Source organism: Glandiceps talaboti, chromosome 7 (assembly GCF_964340395.1).
Source record: "Glandiceps talaboti chromosome 7, keGlaTala1.1, whole genome shotgun sequence".
NCBI lineage: Eukaryota > Metazoa > Hemichordata > Enteropneusta > Spengelidae > Glandiceps > Glandiceps talaboti.
Window position 1 is genome coordinate 18,681,779 of NC_135555.1, and position 24,716 is coordinate 18,706,494.

Genomic DNA, 24,716 nt, shown 5'->3' on the forward strand with positions numbered 1-24,716 from the left:
CATTAGTAGTAACCCCCTTCCCATTAAACCATTTCAACATATCTACTCTCCTCTTTTTCAATATAGTTCTAAAACGTCAATATTTTAAAAATTTCTACATTGGCATACGCTATCTAGAAATCCTGGAAACAATTTTCAACCAATACTATGTAGTATTGAACATTCTACTTTACAGCTACCTCGGGGGACTTGTCATATTGAAAGCACAGGTGGTACCACTTTCCCATTCTTAGAGAATCATAAATATTCATGATCAAGCTAGCGAGCTAACATTACGGATGGGGGAATCAGGCAACACCCCCTGAGATCTGTGTTTATCAGTATTGATGACCACAGTAAGTCCACTAAGACTGTGCGATATGTTGTGTCATTTTGCCATAATCAACCTCTCTTCAGACTGAGAGATGGTATTATGACATTTCGCATCGTACAGACTAGTCGACTACACTGCGAGGTGTCCGTATACAGAGATCTTACTGACCAGGTTTCTTAGAATAAAAGCTAATGCATACAGAAGGATGCTGTTTTTCATTCTACTTTTCTTGGAAGGCACTCACTACATCAGAAGTATATATACAGATTTCAAATTAGAAATTCCATCCTACACAAAATTTCAGATCTTTAGCGGCGCACGGTGAATAACTACATTTTCCTAACTAAAAAGTTCCACGGCTTTTTCCAGAATTTCAACACTAAAGTAAAACCTAATAGGTGTTTATAGTAAGAATACTATTCTGACATCTACTATGAATTTTAGATCGCTACGACCCCTCAAATTACCCCCCCCCCCAATACCCTCTTATGCCTGTTTTTAAGAAATACGCCCATATTTTACAATAACTGGTTAGTGTTTTTCTCTGTTATAAAAAAAAAATTGGTATGTTTCCATGACAACAGCAGAATCTATATACAATACCACTTAAATGATAAGACTAATGCTAGAGATCAAAATAACATAATGTAATAATTAAATAGTATAGATGCATAGAAAACAAAAGTGAATGTTTTTTTCAAAATATCAATTTAGACAATACGAGTGAGTTTGTAGTTCTAGAACCATTGTTAGGGGGAAATCTGATAAAATAAACACAGTTTCTTGTAAATTTATTTTTGTTTTTGTCAACCATTCGATCACGTGATCTATATACGAAGTAGAAAAAGGGAGAATAACTTTTTTTGCTATATCTGTACCATCTACCATGAATGAAGATTTGACTGGAGTCTGAAAATTTAGCTTTTATCTGTAAGTTTTGAATTTTGCATTACCAAGTTGCCTTTGATTTTTTTCCCATTTCTTCCACTTTTTTTGGGATAATTTTGTGGAATTAATGTTTTGAGAATTGACAGTATTATCACGGTCATGTGTACTGATGTGTATTACTGTATCTGCTACTTACTGTACTACTAGGTTTACTTCAAGCCCAATTCCTTTGCTGTACAGCATAAGCCAAGGGGTAGGAAGAGATGTGGGCAGGGGCAGGGGTGTATGGGGGGGGGGGGGTATCAGAGAACGAGGGAAATGAAGTAGCCTTAAAGTTAGGACAATGGCTTCTATGTAAATATCATTACCAGTGGGCTCAATACACAACTTAAGGCATAGTCTCTGCTCACAATTGTGCTTTGGCAATGTAATAAAATTACTGACTAGGTCCTGAGTCTTTCAACAGAACAGTTTTTCAAAAGCTGGAAATATCAAAACTGTGCAGTTCCGAATTTAAACATAAGCTGACAGTGTGAAGAAAAATATACTTGGTGGGGGTTTTGGGGGTGGTGGTGTAGAGGGGAGGTGAAGATTTTGAAGGTGGTGGTGTAGAGGGAGGTGGGAGTTTTGAGGGTGGTGGTGTAGAGGGGAGGCGAGGGTGGACAAGGGTTGTTTGAGTGATATGTGTGTGTGTGTGTGTGTGTGTGTGTGTGTGTGTGTGTGTGTGTGTGTGTGTGTGGTGGGGGGGGGCTTGTACAGGTACTAGTACAGCAATGAATTGAACAGAGATCTCAAATATCTAACTGATCCTGAAAACGCATTTACTATAAATAGAATACTTATCAATTTTGAGTATAACACACAGAAACACTATCAGAATTATTTTTAAGTGAGATCTGCAACTTTCTTGTTACATGTTGAGTTTGAAAAAAAAGTCGTACATGTCGTACAAAAAAAACGTAACGTCATAAATATGAGCACCAGTCTGTCTTGGAAGAAAAAACAAACATTTTTATAAACGAACAAGAAAATGAAATCTATCATTAAAATTTCTGCTGTCAAAAAAAAAAAAACAGCGCAAAAATTAGAATTAAGCTGCAATGTTAATGTAGATAGGAAATTCAGTAATCCAATAATTTGTCACGATCAAAAAGTTACATATTGATCTCCTTTCCCTCAAAATCTCTCAGATTACAAATAATTTGCAATTAGTGTTAGTTCATCAAACCAACACGAAGTTTCCTTTGTTGTTGTTGTTGTTGTTTACGTTGTTATTGTTGTTTACTTTGTTAAGATAATATACATGAAAGTGACTATGTTAACTATCTCTAATATCGTAGCTATTCTATTTGTTGCATCACTTCCAAAATAGAGTGAGTAGTGATGACCATCTTGGCAGAGATCGTGTAAATTCGCTGTGTTCACATAATTTCCCATCATCATGTTGGGTTTTTTTGTAAGCTGTTGAATTTACACAGCGTTAGTTCTAGCCACAGATACTAAACGTTGATGATTTTTACTTCAAATCTTACGACAACTATAGTCCTAATGAGTGGACACCGGTTTCAAAATAGAGAAGCTTTCTTCTTTTCTTTGCCTTTCTTGTTGTAGTCCAGTGTTCTGTAAAAGAAATAGTCAACATTCAGTCATAAGAAAGTTGGTAACATTTAAAAAAAATAATAATTTAAAATTGGTAACTGGAATAAACAGATATACAGTGGTTCACTGTGTTAGCTGAAAGAAATTGTTTCTTAAAAACAAACTGTTTTCACAAACTGTATCATAATATCTTCACTACTACTAGGCTGATGGTCATTCAACTGGAGATGGGATTGAGAGACTGATGCACATATTGAAATGTGTCAGTGTGTGGGTGGGTGTTTGTGTGTATGTATGCATACATATGCCTAAATATATGTGTGTGTGTCTGTGTCTGTGTATCTGTGTGTGTGTCTGTGTCTGTGTATCTGTGTGAATGGGTGTGTGAATGTGTGTCTGTGTGTGTACATAGGGGTGTGGACGTGTGTACTCATGTTCCACAGAAAAAGTGAGTTACTTGTTGCTTTCTGTGTGTACTAAGTTGATATCAATCAGTACATGTATCTTAGCAGTACTGAACAATAATAATAGTATACACTGTCTATGTATATGTTTTGAAGAGAATACCACAATGCAATTCATCTAAGTTATATACTATATGCAATGAAATTTAGAGAACAATGTACTGGTTCCCATTCCATTAGCAGTCCTTATGTAATATATGGTACAAACCCCATAACTTCACATTTTGTATTTTCACCTACAGAGGGCGCCATAACAGGATGTTCTAGGACATGGTACTTATTAGAACAGCAGTACTTACTTGGCATTGTCTACCCTTTTCCTCAGTTCTTCTTCCCTTACTTTTTGAGTTTCTTCAAAATTCTGTTTTTCTCGCTCAAATTGAAGTCGTTTCTCCTCTAGATCCTTTTGCTGCTGTTCCAAACTCTTTTTCATTTGCTCATATCGTTTTTGTAACTGGAAAAACAAGTATAAATACAAGTTCATTTGGCATGTGACAATCTCAGAATGACAGACCCTCATGATGTGAGAGTACCAGTCTGGTGTATTCACAGTAATTGCATGTGTTTGTGATGTTCTCAGCAGCCATGAACGTAACCAAGTGACAAGTGCAGCAGAAAACAACACAAACACAAGTGCAAATATCCCTGACTATGTCATACTGTCACTCTCATGTTATGGGGGGGGGGGGGGGGGGGTTCTCTTATCATTACATATATGTTTGTCCAAAACAGCCTTAATTTTCATACAACAGACAACTATGTGTCACACCTAAATAGACTTGTTTGCCTTCAAAATCAAGAAACAAAATACAACTGATAAGCATGTTGTGTCAAGTAGTCAATGAGAATTCTACCCTATACAGTGTTACAACACAGCCAAATTTAACATAATGTTGCAGAGTTTTAGAATATCAAACATGTTCCCATGTTGGGTTTACAATTTTAAATGTCTGGTGTGATGAGAAATGTGGTTATCCTGTGAACAAACATTGTCTTCTAAACATCACATATTGGCAATGCCATACTACCCCTGTTTTAACATCTATAAACATACCATTAAAGTTTTTTCCTTTCATTTGACACCACAATTACTTACCTCTCCTTCCGATTCTTTTAGCTTATGTCTCTTCTCCTTGACTTTCATTTCAAACACCTGTTCCATCTCAGCTTCCATCTTTTTCATCTTCATTTCGTGTTCTCGCCTTTCTTCGTCAAACTGAGCCATCGGATTCTTTGTAGAGACTCTGTGGGTGTGAAAACAGAGAAGGGATATTTTGTAAGTAACTTGAACACAATGATAAACTAAACAACACAGTAGCATCGTCGTATGGCATATCTCTCCTAACCTCACCTGACACTTTTGAAGGCAAAAATTCTAAATTTCTAAGTTTTAGACAACTTGAATTATCGTGAGATTGTGATTACATTTCCCTTCTCTTCAGTCCTGCTGACCAAATTTTCATGTATGAAGCACGCCCTCACAAGGCCAAAAACTTATTATCTCGAAACTTGACAAATCCTGCAAATTGACAAATCAGAAAGCACCCCTAACTTTGTACTTTTAATGACATGTGGTATACTTTTCAGTGTCTTTTCGTCATATTTTTATTGCAAAGATGGATACTCTTCCTTTCCAAGTATGATTTCTAGAACCTTATGAAGTACTTTTTTACATGCACTTTTGCACACTATCATGATGTTGGCATCCATTTTAAAAGTTTGAGCCCATGTATTTTCTTATCTAGGGTGCCCTCCACATGATGTTCCTGTTGGAAATGGTTACAAATACATGGAAACTGGAATATAACGCATTGGATGCACACATCTTGAAATGGAGGCACAAGTAAGGAATCACTATATGGGACAACTCAGTGTCGATGGTATCCACTAATCATATTAGGCAAGTTAGGGGGTTTAGACAATAAAATGTTGATATATCCACCAATCATATTAGGCAAGTTAGGGGGTTTAGACAATACAATGTCGATATATCCACCAATCATATTAGGCAAGTTAGGGAGTATGGACAATTCAGTGTTGATAGCATCCACCAATCATATTAGGAAAGTTAGGGGGTATGGACAATTCAGTGTCGATAGTATCCACCAATCATATTAGGCAAGTTAGGGGGAATAGACAATTCAGCATCGATAGTATCCACCAATCATATTAGGCAAGTTAGGGGGTATAAACAATATAGTTTTGATAGTATCCACCAATCATATTAGGCAAGTTAGGGGGTACAAAACATACATGAAAACCTGGTCAATAACTTTGTATATTGTAATGCTCTTGACTAAATCACTATGAATTTGACACAACTTTTTAAATAAATGTAATAAATACAGATAATATCAAAGGAAATGCCAATCTCATTGTCTCTGTCTTGTTAACATTTACTGCCATGTCCTTTAATACAATCTGTATTTACTAAAAGATATTATCTAAAGAGAGAGACAGGAAGTATTCCATAAGCAAATCTCTCAAAATTGCAGTCTCACAGCTACGTCACAGCTGAGATACACAATTCTGTAGTCTTGATAGTTCCAATCAGAAAGTGATGACGCTACTGTAAAAGACAGCATGAATGGGTGGGTATAGGTAGACAAGACTGCATGAATGAATGCATGAGTGAATGAATGGGTGTATAGAGAAGACATGAATGGCGTGGATAGAGACAACTGCATGAAAAGTGTTAGTAGGCGTGATTTTGGGTTTCTAGATGAGGCCCCAAGTATACCATTCAGCTTTATAATGACATGAAAAGTCTACAAAAAAGCACGAGAATATTGACGCATTATCGCACTTTTAATCCATTGCTTTATGGTGATTTCACTGAACATGTTTCATACCTGGAACTATGAGCCCTGTCATCTTTCCTACAACAAAAAGAACATTGACATAATAACATGCTAGCCGAGTTGCCACAATATTACAGAGTTTCATCACTTTTTTTAACTCCTTTCAATTCTGTGATCTAGTAGTAGAACGGAACAACCATCTCACAGCTAGCAAATGATGGGGATATATCAAAATGCATGGAAATATGCTTGTGACCTCTTTACAACAAACGAAAGGTAGGTAGGGAACATGAAAAATGCTTGGTAAAGTGAAGTGTTCATGACAGCAAAGGGCGCCCTCTATCATTTGGGAAACATGTAGGTTTGTGGTAAGGGATTGTTCACTTTGTGAGAGTCCATTATAAAGAGGTTACAATATACAACATCAAAATATCTTATAAAATAGAAACATACAACTCCAAAGCTATATGGGACAAACAAGGTCATTTCTACAATTTCATTAAAAAAATAATTTGTAATGTTAACAAAACTTACTTGCTGGACCTGGCTGGCTTGTTATCTCCTGCGGTAACCTGTGTCAGTTTTCGACATCTGAAATTCTCATAATGAACGTTGTTTGTAACATCCTTCAAGTCTTGCATGTGTGTTCGAAGTATTAGATTCCGGAGTGTGACAAAGTCACTGTGTTCCAGGTTTTCAACTACAAGAGATACATAACAATACAATGATTTGTATTGAAATGCAGGGCATATCTAACCAGGGCCAATCATTTGTACCCAAATACCTAACCTAACTAACATCACAAAACTTTCTTATATCACCAGACCACACTGTAGTTTAGTTACGTTAATACAATGACCAATTTTGTACTCAAAAGGACAGCTGAGTAAGCACCAGTGTGTCCTCTAAATGAACGACAAACTTTTTGTGTTGTGGGTCAGGATGATAAAAACCTGGCTTTCTTTGGGTCACTACACACTAAGAGATAGGGGAACACTATATTTTGCTGGGTCACAAGAAATTGCCGTGTTTCAGTGGCAAGTCAAAGAGACTTTAGAGAGTGCACTGGTACTCACAGTTTCGAATTACATTATGTGACACTTCGTCTGCAAGTTACACTGCTAGTGCGCCCTTATTAGAAATTAACAATTGAGGCAAGGATTCACAAGCAGTGAAACTTACTTCTATACTGTTAAAACAGAAATTAAAAGTATAGTTTTGATTTTGACAAAATTTTCACACAGACACCTTAGTCTCTATGATGTTGTAGCACCCTATAACTTAGTAAAATTAAGCTACAACTTTAGCATGAATTGCTCAGGATAGCAAAAACGTGTAATGGGCTCTGTGTCTACAATCATGGCAATCATTAGTAAATCCAGAGTAAGCCTGCATACCTTCGACAATGCCCCATGGATAATGTCTTCCTCGGACTTTCCTGCCATTGACTTCTAAAATTGTGTTACTACCAACAACTGCAAATGGTACTCTCTCCTGGAATCACAATCAACGATAATATTATTTGGCTGTAATGTCGGGTAAGTAGTAGTGGAGTAAAGTTTTGTTTGTTTTGAAGGTCTGTCTGTGTATGGCTAGTTACATGGTATATGTATGTATTATTGTATATGTGAAGACAAGACAATAGAACACATACAAAAGTTGATACTTGAGAAATTTGACAAACATTGTACATATCTGAAACAAAGATGGCTTCTACATCAATGTATTACCTACACAGAAATGAACATACACATATTGTAGCTGAAATTGTTTGTTTGCTTGTGTGCGTGTGCATGCACATGTGTGTATATCTATACATGTGTGTATATGTGTATAATATGTATGTGTGTATGTATGTGTGTTTGCATGTGTATGTACATGTGCATGTGTATACATGTGTGTGTATGTACATGTCTACATGCATACATGTATACATGCATGCATGTGTATGTATGTATGTATGTATGTATGCATGCACGCATGCAAGTCCTCGCATACATGTATGTATATGTTTATGTATGCACGCACGCACGCATGCATGCATGTACATACGTATGTACGTATGGCAGCGTGCATGTTTTTATGAGCATGTTTTGTTGTTTTCATGCATGCATATGCACATGCACGCTTGTTTGTGATCTGTGTTTATTGCGTGTAGAAATGTTTGTGTGCACGAGTGTTCAAGATGTGAGAATTCACCAACACACTGTTTGACCTATATGTATAATCTGTTTTATGCCAAAGTGTTGCACTGATAAAATAATAAATAAAATACATGTGAAGACAAAATAATATTGTTGACAAACATAAATGCATATAGACTAATAAAAATACCGCCAATGGCGTTGTAGCACAACTGTACAGTTTTTAAAAATGTTTATCCATATGGTAGTCCATGCTAACAATAAGTGTTCATTTGGTGAATGACTATCCAGTTGCCTATCCAACCATGTTGCTATCTTTACGATATATGCTATCATTTGGCTGTTGCTATGGACGTGGTCTTGTTGCTAGGCATATTTACATACATTTTTTGAATGTTTATTCAATTGTCTATTAATCCCCATTGTTATCTTTGCAATATATGTGATCATTTGGCTGTTGCTATGGGCGTGGTCTTGTTGCTAGGCACACTTGCATACATTTTTTGAATGTTTATTCATTTGTCTTCTATTCCTGTTGTTATCTTTGCAATATATGTGATTATTTGGCTGTTGCTATGGGCGTGGTCTTGTTGCTAGGCATATTTACATACATTTTTTGAATGTTTATTCAATTGTCTATTAATCCCTGTTGTTATCTTTGTGAAATTCAAGACCGCTTGGCTGTTGCTATGGGCGTGGTCATGGTTGCTATGGTATTTGCATACATTTTTTGAATGTTTACTCATTTGCCTACCAGATGATGTTGTTATTTGACCAAAATATACTGCCATTTGGTTGTTGCTAAGGGCGTGGTCATGGTCGCTAGGGCCAATTTTGTCAAAACGTTTTGAAGAATAACACTCAGAAACATCTCACCAAGTTTCAGACTCGGTGACCTAGTACTTTTTGAGATATAAGTTTTTGACCAAAAATGAACATTTTTACACCTAATTTGCATATCACTCATGGAATCGTGGTATGCTTAATATTTCTTTGTCCATACATCCCTAGATACATTCCCATTAAATTTCAGCCCAATCTGCTCAGTAGTTTTGGAATTATAGATTTTTAACCAAAAAGACACATTTTTAGCCCTAATTTGCATATCACTGATGGAATCATCCCGTCATGAACAAATCTTACTTTACACCCCCTTAAGAATGTTTCCACCAAATTTCGCACCAATCTGCCCAGCAGTTTCTGAGTTTAAGTTTTTTGACCAAAAATCACATTTTTTGACCCAAATCACACACTTGTGATGCGATCATTTTGATTTGAACAATTTCCCAACTAGACACCCAAGGTAATGGACCCACCAAATATCGTGGCAATCGGTTCAGTGGTTTTTGACTTTAAGTTGTTTACACACACACACACACACACACACATCCACACACACAGACAGACAGACAGACGCCAGGCGATCCCTATAGCACTACTGAACCTCAGTTCAGTTGTGCTAAAAAATCATAATACTGTATTAGAAATGACAATTAGTACCCAGGATACACAACCAACCATGCAGGATCATGTCAATACTGTAACAGAGTCTGAGTCAAATGTGGTTACAAAACACAAAGAAATCAAATGATGAATGGGGGAGAAAGCAAATTAATACAAGAATAAGTTGAATGAAAATAAATGAAATATGAAAACAAACACCATGTCCCACCTGTTGACTAAGTGTGTGTGTGTGTGTGTGTGTGTGTGTGTGTGTGTCTGTGTGTGTCTGTGTGTGTGTGTGTGTGTGTCTGTGTATTTACATGCAGTATGGTATGTATGTATACATTTATGTATAGATGTACTGTTAGAATTCATTTATTACAAGTTACTCTGACATGCAGCAGCGGCGGCAGCAACAGCAGCAGCAGCATTATTTGAACCTGTTGCAGTCAACCATGCACTGAGCTTGTTAAAATAATGGCTGTTAGAAAAGGAAGGGGGAAAGAAAGAGAGAGAGAGAAAGGGCAGCTTATGATTTATATGTTATGCATTGTCAAGCACAACCCTTTGTTTGGCTCTCAAATTCACTTCTGTTTTTGACCTTTGATTTTAACTTTCAAATTGATGCCACTATTGATTGACGTTACATTAAGCTGTAAGCGATATATCAAACTAGCTACTTTTCCCCTTTCGACAAAAAGAAATTCATTTCATGTGTATTATGCAGATATTCAATTTTTACAGTCCACAATAGCAGCATATAATGTAAACTTCAAAACATTCCAACTTTTCGTCACAATGAATCAATACCGATTTGGATATTCATGGCTCTATCATCATTTTTCAACACAAGTACGAGTTTTGTTACAGTTCCGTCCAATTTTCCTTTGAAGGGTTTTCCAGGAGAAGCAAATCACGAAATTATATAGTATTTTTGGCATATGTAGCCTTGGAAGCCAAGTATAGAGGCTTCATGTCTTCATGAAAATACCATCTTCCAGCCATTATAAACTTTAAAACTGCAATATTGGCGTATGTTTAGCGAGAAATGCTGAATTGAAGTGTTCAGGAACAGAAAGATCAGTAATGCAAGTTTGGAAAGTTGATTTTCGCACATTTTGCAAAAAAAAAAAAAAAAAAAAAAAAAAAAAAAAAAAAATTCCGTTGGAAAATAATTTCACTGTAATTTGGAACATTGATTTAATGAGTAGTGTAAACAGTTATTTATTATGAGAAAATACATAATTTCATTGCAAAGTTAGCACATATAGAAGTCCTGCAAAGATACGAGGCTCCTTTCTGTTCCATTAATATCCAAATCTGTACATTTCTCTGTTTCATTCTGTGATGAAAAGTTGTGATACAGTAGATAGCATTGCTTTTATAATGCCTGGTTCCATGGTTCCACTACACTTATCACATTCTATCAGTATTTGTTTGCCTTCACAGTATAGTTATTAAATTCAATATTGGACTTTCTGTACACACATCATGATATTTGTACAGTGTCTTTGCTAAGGGCTGCAAAGTAGGTAATATTCTACCTGAGTTCCCAGTGTCATTTTACCATGGTTCTGTACCAGTGTTTTTAGTGAAGAGCAATATTATAAAGTAGGACACCTAGTATCTACTCGTGTGGAGATTTTGACTCAAGTCTCCCAACACAACAGTCAAAATCCCATATGACTCGACTAGACACTACTGTTAAGTAAAGTAGGAGAAACTACCCAAGTTTCCAATGCATTCACCAGGGTTCACAATCAAAATGATGGCATTGTACAAAATATGGGAAACTATGCTTGTTTTAACCAATTCATGTCTTTCTGTTACCACTTTTCAAAAACCTGCACAAAAAATACTGCTGCAGCTATCAGTTGTTTTCCTGAAGACTGTTGGACTTTGCTATGGTATTAGTCTAGATGCCAATGTGGTCTCTAACTAAACCATGTGAGTGGAGGTGTAAATCGTAACGATACTTTATGGAAACTATACTACTATGGTATTGGAACCCTGGTAATTGGGGGGGGGGGGGGGGGGGAGAGATTCTCCCATAGATTTAAGTAATTTGAATTAGAAAGGAAGGGGTAGAAGAACCCTGGTAATGGGGGAGGGGGGATTGGGGAGGGGGGATTCTTCCATTGTACTTTGAATTGGGCAGGAAGGGGGAGAAGAACCCTGGTAATGGGGGAGGGGGGATTCTTCCATTGATTTAAATACCTGAAATTGGGAGGGGGGGGGGACCCTGATAAAATACCTAGTGAACTCAGGTAGATTTTGTCCAGAACAAGAAAAACTGAGATAACATTCAATAGAAATTACATCAGGCAGCAATCTCTTTAATATTGACTGCAGAGATATATATGGCCTATAATATACATCATGGAACCAGGCTATTACCAACATCACATTCATTTTTAAGTTAGCGCAAAAAAAAAAGCCTACAACTTTTTTCTTCTTCATTTTATACCTTCTACTTGCTAAACACCATCTACTCTAATCAAATAGAACAAATAAATACAACTATCAGACTGATACTACTTTTTTTCTTAATTCACCCTCTAAAATATCACTGCTAAAACCGTTACTAGAGCCCAAACATAGGAAGTGCGCCAAACTGCTATATTTTTAGTATTTGTCATTGACCTTATATATACAGAGTATATACAGGACTACAAAATAATTACTACATTGACGGAGGTTTATATGTAGATACCTTCAGACTCGGTTTTTCTTTTATTTTGACTGTTTCTTTTTCTTTAGTATCAAATCGCCTCTGACAACAGAAATAAAGCATTGGAAATATTCATACACACAGGAAAACAAGAACTTAAAAAGATGATGCATGACAGTAAAGATCATCAATTCTTTTATATATGTATTTGTATAGGCTTATTCTAAGTTCACCATGGCAACAACATGGCAAGTGTGGGCATATTCTAAGGTCACCATGGCAACAAGATGGTAAGTGTGGGCTTATTCTAAATTCACCATGGCAACAAGATGGCAAGTGTGGGCTTATTCAAGGTAACCATGGCAACAAAGTATCAAGTTTGGGCCTATTCTAAATTCACCATGGCAACAAGATTGTAAGTATGGGTTCATTCTAAGTTCACCATGGCAACAAAATGGCACTTGTGGGTTTATTCTAAAGTCACCATGGCAACACGATGGCGAATGAGGGCTTATTCTAAGTTATCCATGGCAACAAGATATCAACTGTGGAGGTAGATATACCAGGCCATACAAAATAGTTTGCAAAGTTTGCAAGCTGTGTTGTGGTTTGTTTTTCTAGATACCAAAAGTTTGGAACAGTAGAAAATAAATACAGAATGTAGTCAAGGTAAGCCATAGACAAGATCAGAGAAAGATGATGGTTTAGTAAGTATAGATTGAACATTTTGGTTTTTTAATTTTATCTATACAGAATCACAAGTACTTATTTTCCACTAATCATTGTTACAAAAATGGAAAGGAATTAAGTCAAAAGATCTGCAATCTTTTTAATTTGTTTTTTGTACCATACACAAGTTCCAAATGGTTGCCTGCCATATCTACACATAACATAAGGTGCAAAAGACTATCTGTATCGGCAATGAAATTTTTGTCTGAACATGTAACTGTCAGTCTAGAGGCTTCCATGGCTTTGAATCTCAACATCTCTGTTCAATCCCATGGCTAGCCTCTAGACTGTGTAGCCCTTGAAAACATTTGATGGCCTTATAAATGACATACTTTATGCAAATGAGTGAGCTTGTCAATGTATATTCTGACACGACATGACGATCCAGAAGGGACTGTCATCGTATACAACGATGTGGTGTCACAAGGGTTAAGAACGGTATCTACACAGTTTTCATATTCAAGGGAAAGCATTTTATTTCTAACATGTCGAAGCTTTTTTTTTTATCTTATGAACGGAAAGAAGGAGGGGTGACCACTACACTCCAAGTTTCTTGCCTGAAGTGGGACTGATCCCCAAGTTCGCTCACACTGGTGAAATCACCTGAAGATGAGCCATGCATGTATGTAAACTTAGAGTAAGCCATATACAACACCCTTTAGTTGGTTTACTTCATAGATCATTGTTTACATAGGAGCTGATAGCACAGTAAAAGAAGAACACTTTATTTTACCACAATGAAACTAAGCTGGCAGAAAAAAACAAGATCTGACTAGACTAGTCGTGGCATGCAATGTTGTATTACAAAACCATGCGACAGCTGAGGCCTCCTTCCATCCATTACTGAAAACCAGAGTTTCACAGAGTTAAACAAATCCACAATAACTAAAGACTACATATTGGTACATAGATCTAAACCTTACGTTTATCCCATCCATAAATATAACGACACATTTTCTCATTTCAAACTGAATTTTCATATACAGTAAAACATTATTTAGTAATTTGACATTTTCCATTTGCGTTGATGATTTATGTGGCAAAGGTTAGTAAACTTTTGACAATGACCATTCCTTTAATTTATTGTTATACGACTAGTTTCATAATATTATATAAACATACATCTGCTGGTTTGTTTACCATAAATTCTACAAATAAATAACCCCCTTGATTATATAAATATGACTTGTTGATAATAGTGCAGAGTTCTACATTTGTATGTCACAGATGTTAGCTGTACATTTCAAAATTAAAAGGTCAAAGTTGAGACTGGAAACAAAGACCTTTGACCTGACCTTTTTATTGAGGATTGATAAATCACTAGGCTTTGTTGGTGATAAAACGATTCCTACTTTCGTAATGCTGTTAAGTTTAACACCCACAAACTTATTGGTGCAAGGTAATACATCACAAACAAATAACTATTTATTGCAAGAATGAATGTTCAATTCATGGACTCTGGGTTCAATTTGGGAATCGCTTCCAAGAAATTTTTTGACTCTCACTATTTACTGCTTTCTTTTTTTAGTTTTGTAGTCTTATCAACTGCTTTTAGTTTTTTATGTGCTGACACTCAAATTTGAATAATTTTATTATTTATACTTTCTTGAATATTAATAAATTAGTATATTTCAATTCTGATTGCACAATCGCAATATACATGTATAAGTTTCGGATAACACTAAAAGGAATGCTTCCCCTATTTCAATTGACTAATTTTGTCGACCAGTTCATTTCCTTGTCCTTATGGCTTTTTAATTCACAAATATTACGCCTGTTCAAATTGACAATCTGTGTCAAACTATTCACTTCTCCATTATGTTTTTATAATTCACGGAAATTTCGCCTGCTCAAATTGGCAAGCCATGTCGAACTCTCCATTTCCTTATTCTAATAATTTTACCATTCGTGAAAATTCGAAATTTGAAATGAGATAATCTGTACGACATGCAAAGGTTGTGAGTACATGTATGACTATAACCATTTTACAAGCTATGATGATAACACATTTTAATGGAAATTATTGTCATTACCTTAAAACTAGCTGCTGGGATATTTTTAGAGTTGTTTTCTTTCACTTCTTCATCTTCTTCCATTTCTGGAAATTCATAAATCTTAATCTTGTTGTCATGTATTTCTTTCATTATCTGAAGTAGAAAAAATATTGAAAACATCACAATGAATGTTTGTATATTCTGGCCATTGATTACAATCTTTACCAAAAATATCATGGTAAATATGTTTGTATATTCTGGGCATTGACTACAATCTTTACCAAAAATATCATGGTAAATATGTTTGTATATTCTGGGCATTGACGCCAATCTTTACCAACAATATCATGACGAATACGTTAACTTTGTACATTCTGGCCATTGACTACAATCTGCTGTGCTGTAGGTAGATTTTTTATTTTATTTTATTATATATTTTTTTTCATGTGTGAGTGTCTAGTTCAGGTTTTCCATTATTTTCCAAATGGTCTCTGTGTTATTTATTTCTTCCTATCACTGAGATGTACAGCCATTACAGATTGGAAGAACAGTTTGATTTTGTCTTTTTAAGTTGATGTCAGTTTCCATGTCCACTATTTCTCGTGAGACTTCACAATTTTTGCGATGTTATTATTTTTTTCTTGAATATGTAAAAAAAGTTTAGGGTTGGCAGTAAAAAATTAGGTGTGGTCAGGTAACCGGACCCAAACAATTATTTTTTTTAGGCCTACATATGTTTGTATTCTGGTAACTGACTCCAATCGTTACCAAAAATATCATGGTAAATATGTTTGTATTCTGGGCTAGACTCCAATCTTTTACCAAGACATCCCGATTCCTTCTCACTTCTTACCTGTTGTTTGAACTGCCTGCATTCATCAGGAGTCAAAGTATCCGCTTTACTTATTAGTGGTATAATGTTGACTTTCTCATGGAGTCTCTTCATAAACTCTATATCTAATGGCTTCAACCTGAAAAAAAGAACACATAGTTTAGAAACAGTTTCCCCACACACAAAGTAATGTTTCTCCATCAATTCTGTGGCCAAGAGACTAGTAGTGGTCAACTATTTTTAAATCTAGTGATCCCTTCCAATGGAGGATTGCTAGATTTGAAATCCAAAGACAAGTCTCTGTGTTATAAACTCTATCTATGGTTTCAACCTGAAAGAAGGAGATGCAGTTTAGGAACAGTTTCCCTGAACACAAAGTTGTGTCTATATTAGTATTCAGACATAAACTCTGCAACTGACATTTTCAACCTCAGATGAGAAGACAAAGTAAGAAGGAATATAATGTTGTTTTTGGATAAATTTCATCAGTCAATATCAATCAATCAATCAATCAATCAATCAAAAGAATTTGTATAGTGTAAAAATCCAATACAACGTAATGTTCTATTGCACTTAACAAGAACAATAGTAGATCATTGTAAAATGTTAGAAAGCGCTTGCAAACAGATGTGTCTTGATGTCCTTGAATTTATCGACAGTTGGAGAAGAATGAAGTACAAGTGGTATACTGTTCCATAAGACTGGTGCTTCTCACGAGAATGTATGCTCACGGTAAGAATTTGTATTACAGCAGGGTACATGAAGGAGACTTTTGTTATTTGAGCGAAGTGAACGAGTTGCGGGTGTACCGATGATCAATTCAGTGATGTAACCAGGAGTAGTGTCATTGAGTGCCTTGTAGGTGATCAGTTAGTACTTTGTATTGAATACAGGTAGCCAGTGAAGAGCAGAAAGAACTGATGTGACGTGATCTGTTTTCTTTGTACGTGACACAATCCTAGCTGCTGTATTTTGGGCATGTTGAAGTGGGACAGTGTCTTTAGCTGGCAGCCCATACAGAAGGGCATTGCAATAGTAAAGTATTGATGATGTTAGAGCATGAACAAGTTTCTGACAAACTTATTTTAAAGTAATCCTGTTAAGAGTAATCTAAAAACTTACCCATGTCCTGTTGGTGCTATGAAATAAAGACAACTGTGCACTCTGTTATCTGGCATTGAACGTCTGTTAACTCTTGACTCTGAATTTAAATAATCTTCAAATTTGTTATCGATGTAGTCAATGACTGGTTGCCAACTAGAGAAATATTGAAAAGAGACAATAGATTTACATGAATAATCTAGCAGCTGTGTATCATATGTATCAATCTGTGGTTACATGCCATGACAGACAGACAGACAGACAGACAGACAGACAGACAGACAGACAGACAGACAGACAGACAGACAGACAGACAGACAGACAGACAGACAGACAGACAGACAGACACACACACACACACACACACACACACACACACACACACACACACACACACACACACACACACACACACACACAACACCCAACATATATGCATACAGACCCAAACATACTTATCACACATACACACCTACAAACTTTGGAACACTCCCCAACCCAGTTTTCTGTCTATCTCTCTCCGTTTTTGTCTCCCTCTATATATGTCTCTATCCATCCTCCCTCTCTCTATCCACCCCTCCTTCCTTGTCAATTTGATAGTGTAAATGTATATATGAAAAATACAAAACTTACAAGATTTCTCTCTCCCATATATATATATATATAACTCAGGATCTAAAGCCTCAGGAAAACAATGCTCTCAATTTCTGTGGAATTATTGATCCAATCTATGAGGACAATGGGGTCAGTAAGTCACAGGGGAGTCTGTACCTAAAGCTAAAAGCTGATAAAGAACTTATTGGGCTGTGTATTTGTACGTGTGAACACACAAAAGTAGCATCATGGGGTTTAGTGTCTGTAACAAGACAAAAGCCCAATACTTGCAACTGATTTGTGATCCATCAAACTGATAGTTTCGTACAATAATGGTATGCAACATGATGGATGTAGCAGCTTGGATTCCTCAGCCTAAGCTACATACTACTGAACTGGGTGTTTCCTATACACTCACTTCGTAATACATCACACTTGGTTGTATTTTTTTTGTAATAAGGTTTTACTTTTAGGACTTTTAGGCATCACCAAAACCTGGTGTATCTACAATTGTCAATTGAAGTTGAACGCCACCTTCCTTGATTAACACTCTAGATGTCTCAACCTGTCCACGTAAATATATTGAGAAGAAATCAATATTTACAAATGACACAAAGAAACGAAATCTAAAAAACCAACCCTTCATGTTACTCCAAATCGATATTCCTGAACTAGAGATCACTTATGCACAAATACAAAAAAACCAGATACATGGACATACACCTATTCTTCCCCAGACAGATGGCAGACACGCATCTATATATACCCTCCCATCACACATGCTTTGCAAATGCAAAAATGCATGCATTTACACACACACACATACATACATGCATGCATGTTGTATTAGCACACATACCTACCAAACTGCTACAGTATTTTTTTACAATTTGTGTTGAACACATAACATGTTATCATGGACAAGAGTTGTGTACCTACTTGTAAGAAAACAATGGTACGTACCAAGGCCACTTGACAACTACAGCATGAAGAATTGCATTGTATTATAGATGCCAAGAAACAACAGGTTGACTTAGCAGGCATGTCTTTGAGGACGACATCCGCCTGTCTACATAACAGACACCCAGCCAAGGAGAAGAGTCATGTCTTTGTGACAATGTTTGCTTGTTGTTGTAAAACAAACCTGTCATTCCAAACACATGAAGGGTTTCCCATCAAACTACATAGGATAGGATGAAAATTTTTACCCGATTCCCTAGACTGTCGACAGTCGCTCGCGCCTTTTTTGCCCAAAGTTTTATCTAAACTCCGATCCCGCGCAACACTAGTCTAATCGCAAATTGAGGGCCGAAGGCCCGAGATCGAGGGCCGAAGGCCCGAGCGACTGTTGTCCCTTGCCGCATCTCCCTTGCTATTACTTATTCATGATGTGACGTCATTTAATGGGCGGTACTCTATCGTATAATTTGCATACAGTTCAATGTAAGGTTACTCAACGTGCAACACACGTAACCTGCAGCGCAAATTTGACCTCGTAAATGCATTTTGATGGTCAGAATCAAGTACTTTTTCCTTTCCTATCTTTCTTTGTTAAAGCTTGAAACCGCGCGTTTTTATAACATTCGTAAATGACGTCGTTGACAAACTCGACGCCCGATACATTGTCATGCTCACTAGTCTATTGCCTTGTTTAGCATGCAGCTAGCTGTTACAGTGGTACTGGAGCGAGAGAGTGCAACGGAAGTCGACTTATTGTACCAACTCCGACCGACACTCCAGTCAAGCAACAGATGTTTTGGACACCTTTTTTTACCTTCCCTCGACTGCAGCTAGCATATTATATAGTAATAATATTCATGTATAAAATGTTTGATAGTGAGGCGCAGATAATGTGCAAATGGTAGACGTTAGACCAGAAACAGAAAAGTGCCTCCATATTTACCACGGCACGGAGATCGTGCTCCGATCCGACACGTCTTCAACTAGTGCCTCCACAGAGTACTGAGTCTATATATACCTAACGCTATTGTACCCCATTATTTCAGATACCGATTGAGGAGTCAATTTACGTAATCTTTATCACAATGCTATATGATATGACAGTTTTTTGTGTCTTTTCCTTGATGTTTTCTTTTTATATGATTTTTGTTGTTGATGTGGGGGGGGGGGGGGGGGGGGGGGTGAACCTTTGGGTCGGCCGCTAGGTTGTTACCACTTACCCTATTGTTTAGCAAAATTACCACAAATAAAAGGGCCTTCGCCGTTTATATACGGGATTATATTAGAGCTATCATTGTATCAATGAGGATACTACTGGGACAATTGCAGACTAGATGTTGTTAGCTGTATCGCGAGAACGATCGGAGCATGGAAGTATAACCCACAGGCCTGCGACTTCATAGCCCGGGCTTCATAGGCTATGGACTTGTCACTTCCTGTCAGTACACTAACGAAAACATCTTTCCCAGAGACATAGGTATCTATAATTCTTCTCTGAAAGTCTTTCAAGTGCGAGTATCAAAGTTTTTCCAATGCGTCTCGATGTGTTGACTCGCTTGGTGACTACGCCATGTTCATTTTGATTGACAAGCTTTGTGAACTATGACCTAAATGTCAATAGTCTACAAACTGAATGTTCCTATTGTTATCGCATGAGGGCGCGGCAAGGGACAACAGTCGCTTGGGCCTTCGCAATACGGCCCTCGAAATCAGTTTGCGATTATACTATTACTAGTGTTGCGCCGGACCGGAGTTTAGATAAAACGTATGGAAAAAAGGCGCGAGCGACTGTCGACAGTCTACCGATTCCCTTCACCTCAGAATGTCAAGTTTTAGCTGACAAACATATGCAGATTGTCAACTCAAATTTCTCTTGACATTAGGATCTGAAGCTTTGTAGTTAAATGTACATTAGTGTTTTTCTACTCACCAATTACTGTTATCGACGGCATCACCAAAACCTGGTGTATCTACAATTGTCAATTGAAGTTGAACGCCACCTTCCTTGATTAACACTCTAGATGTCTCAACCTGTCCACGTAAATATATTGAGAAGAAATCAATATTTACAAATATTTCATCATATTGAGTTGTCTGAATATAACACATTCTGAAAGTGGGTGGTGGTGGTGGTGGTGGTGGTGGTGGTGGTGGTGGTGGTGGTGGTGGTGGTGGTGGTGGTGGTGGTGGTGGTGGTGGTGGTGGTGGTGGTGGTGGTGGTGGTGGGGGAAGGGGGCTTAGGGGTCGAGATGAGAGTTGCCGCCAAGAACAAGTGTGACTAATTAAATGATTGATTGATTGATTGATTGGTTGGTTGGTTAGTTGAATAAGTGAATGAATGAAGGAAGGAAGGAATGAATGAATGAACGAACGAACGAACGAACGAACGAACGAACATATGTATGTACCAACGTACATACATACATATGAATGAACAAATGAAGACATACATTGCATGAACAAACAAATGATTGAATGAACGAACAAATGTATGTATGTACAAATGAACAAACAAATGAATGAATGAACAAACAAACAAACAAATGAATGAATGAACAAACAAACAAACAAATGGATTAATAAATCAATGAATTTTTATACAGATGAAAAGGAGCTGCACTGATTTCAAAGACAACGACAACCATGCAAATCCCAGTGGCAGTAGATAACTCAATTTCTTTCAAATTTACCCAAAATTTATTTAACATATATGCTAGGAAGGCCTAACACATATTTTTTTTAAAAAATGAATAAAAAACAGATTCATTTCTGAAACATGAAGTACAATGTAACATATGCTGGGGCAAAAGGGACCAACTTTTTTTGTCCCAGGTGACCATTCAATCACATACCATCATCCCATGACACGACTGAATCTGATACCAGTCAGAGTTCCATTAGTATGGGAAGGAGGCAGTTTGATAGATGGGAATAGCTAGGAATAGCATCAACCTTTAATACACTATGTCAACATGAACCACTTTGTATGTTATACAATAAACCATCAAAATCATTTCTGTACTTTCACAACTACTGTGAAATCTGTTTTATATTGATATCATATGTTTGATAAGTAAACTATATCATATGGTATGATTTACACTACAGACTACAATTACTAACAGTTATCTGTTTACTTGCCGCGCGCACTATCAATCTGAAATCAATGTTTTTCTCTCACATTTTATACAATCAATGTTGTTCCTGGATCAATACTTGGCTGACATATTTCTAATAAAATATTATAAATAACAATAATATTCATATCATATTTTCTTTTCATCTACATGTGACGTTCTTTATTTTCATTGTGAAATCATTTTTGCCACTTTTGCTGGTCTCTTTTCTCATACCATAATAGGAAAATCACGTAAAATGCATAAATGGGGTGTACTTTTCAACTCAAATAGCAAAATCCACACTGTCGTGTTCAAATACAAAGAAATATAACTAACTGAAAGTGTTATTAAATCAATTAATGTTAAGATTTTCACCATCCTGTGGTAGTGTACATGTTTTTTTTTCTTATTTCATCTTTTGATACATAGCAAATTACAACCTGAAGAGAGAGAGAAAGAGAGAGAGAGAGAGAGAGAGAGAGAGAGAGTGTGTGTGTGTGTGTGTGTGTGTGTGTGTGTGTGTGTGTGTGTGTGTGTGGATACAAGCGTGCACGTGTGTGTGTGTGTGTGTGGATACAAGCATGCATGTGTGCATATGTGTGCTCATGCTCACATGTATACAAGTCTGGATGCCAACGTGGTCTCTAAACTGTGAGTGGTGTAAATCAAAATGATACATGTACCATATAGAAACTAGACTGTATGTACATGTATACATAATTTAACTGTCATGCATGGGTGTCACTATTTTTTTGAAATATGAGAGACCTTTAAAAGTAGACAGTAATAAACATCATTTACAGTTTTTTGGTACATATATGATACAAGTCAAAGTTGGGATACATTTCCTACACCGTCTGGATATTAATGATCACATCCTACCGCACATTTGACATCCCTATATCCTGATCCCTTGGTTTAAACTTTCACATAGGTTTCTCTAAAGAAAATTCTTGACAAATTTGACAAAGTTCTAAATAGTTAACGACTGCTTTCCTGTGGAGCAAACATTTTATGTTTTATTTAAGACTTCTGGCTAGACAATGTAAGCACTGTGATGGTGCTATAAAAACTTATAAAAGTTTATTGAGCACAGATGTGTCTTTCTGACAGCCAGACAGACAGAGAAGGTGAAGAGCCCCTCGGTTATCATTCAGCCATATTTAATATGACTACAACAAACAGATGCACTTAATAGAGAGATAGATATAAAGTTAAAGACAGTCAATTCAGTAAAGTCATACAGAACACACACCCTGAGTATGCAGTCTGTCACAAGTGTGTCATGAAATTCAATATTTACATATTTTGAATACTGTACCATGAATGATGTACAAATCATGCAAATGTAGCTGCTGTTGTCATAACATAGAACAAGGGCATTACTCATTTTTTTTTCAAATATGTTAAACTTGGCTTACATGTGGTATAATAACAAGAATTCACAAAAAGATAGCATAAATACACTTTAATTCCTAAACATCCCAACCCTGATGATCATACTAACGAACTAAATGATAATGGTAATTGAACAGATGTGTCCATACTCACAATGCTTGACTACCTATATGTTGATCAATGTATTCAATCTCTCTCATATTTGATAACTAAATTTTCAAGGTTTACATAGTATAATTACTTACATCTGAGCTGAATAAATTTAAACTAGTGTCCAAAAAAGGCATTGAATTCTCAGTACCTGCAATACCATTTTATCTCATGGTAGCAGGTCAAAATAGAACAAGAAGGTCGACTTATTCTCACGTTTGCCTTTAGTAATGCATGTGACTATTATATTATATGGTGTTGACGAAGAAATCGAATGTTCATTATTTTTTTGATGTGCCTAGCAAATACATGTAATGTTCTATTTCAGGTACCGAGAATTTAAGATCTATGCAAATCTACACCTTACAGAATATCACTTCACTGGAATACACCCACATAAATTGCTCTTTTGTTTCAGCAATCCCCAATGGAGTGAGACAATTCCAGGGAAATCTCCAGTAGATGTGATGTGTGTTTCCTGACAGCCTTTATCAAATACAGTGACAGATGTCATCACAAATAATCTTGATATCATATCGTAATGAAATGATCGTTTTTCCATCCTGTTCTACTGTAATTGAAGACATTTTTTTAATCAAATTTGATATTTAATATGATTAAAATTTTCAAAATAAACACTGATCGAGTCATGTTTGAATAATCTTTCTGTATTGGGATTATTCAAACTTTATTCCGTAGTGTTATGTTTGTAGATATTTTTGTTTTTATTACTGTTGTTATTTTAATTATTGCTGTTGACACATTTATTATCACCATGATCAGTGTTGTTGTTGGTTTTGATGTTATTTTCGATTTGTTGATTTTAATGTTCTTTTCGACGTTTTTCAGAGAAAATGTGGTGTGTTTTTTTGTGATGCATCAACCATCATCAGGCATAGACAAAAAGAATGATTCGTTTCAAGGATTTCTAGTACATTTTCTCCATCCCCAAGTTCTCCCCAGGTCTTTTTTTTAACAGAATGATTCCTCTCTCCAATGACCACATACAACAAACAGTGACAATTTTACTTGACAGACTTCTCTATTGCAATGAAAACTGAGACCATAATTAAATAATATTAACATCATTTTCAAAATTATGCCTAAAGGAACACCATGAATTATTAATAAATCCATCTGTGGTATATTGAATTATTCTAGTGAGTTATGTCATTCTAGCAAACATTATGACCTCAAAGTTATCCATAATTAATATTTTAGACATGTATGTAAATGTAATTCCACAATTAGGGGGCAGCTGACTCTGTTATTACTGGAAAGCAAACACAATTTCTCTGTGTCTACTAATATAATATGTTTAATTATTTACTAACGATTAAAAGTTGACTTATTCCTTTAATTTACAAGCACCTGAAATCCATAGATCATACAAAGTTGGACAGTTTTGAGGACTGTGATATGTAAAATATCAGTATACTGACACCAACATAACATGTACAAATACTCATCTAATATTTGTCTGCGGTCGCAGTTGGTCCTGATAGGAGTGTGTACT

The 24,716-nt window shown here is 36.2% G+C and overlaps 1 protein-coding gene across 2 annotated transcripts in view; it reads right to left on the reverse strand.

The window, feature by feature from the left end:
- Nucleotides 1-1,950: 1,950 nt before the first annotated feature.
- Nucleotides 1,951-24,716, reverse strand: part of LOC144438250 (septin-7-like) — a 48,793-nt gene continuing 26,027 nt past the window's right edge. The window contains exons 2-12 of one of the 2 annotated variants that reach the window (XM_078127300.1): nucleotides 20,464-20,564; nucleotides 17,001-17,135; nucleotides 15,900-16,017; nucleotides 15,086-15,199; nucleotides 12,366-12,425; nucleotides 7,463-7,559; nucleotides 6,600-6,765; nucleotides 6,117-6,143; nucleotides 4,361-4,508; nucleotides 3,564-3,718; nucleotides 1,951-2,821 (exon numbers count right to left, since the gene is read on the reverse strand). In XM_078127300.1, coding sequence (XP_077983426.1) covers nucleotides 2,767-2,821; nucleotides 3,564-3,718; nucleotides 4,361-4,508; nucleotides 6,117-6,143; nucleotides 6,600-6,765; nucleotides 7,463-7,559; nucleotides 12,366-12,425; nucleotides 15,086-15,199; nucleotides 15,900-16,017; nucleotides 17,001-17,135; nucleotides 20,464-20,564 — 1,176 coding nt within the window. In that variant the 3' untranslated portion in view covers nucleotides 1,951-2,766. The remainder of the gene's footprint in view (nucleotides 2,822-3,563; nucleotides 3,719-4,360; nucleotides 4,509-6,116; nucleotides 6,144-6,599; nucleotides 6,766-7,462; nucleotides 7,560-12,365; nucleotides 12,426-15,085; nucleotides 15,200-15,899; nucleotides 16,018-17,000; nucleotides 17,136-20,463; nucleotides 20,565-24,716) is intronic. The other variant, XM_078127299.1, reaches the window with a different exon arrangement.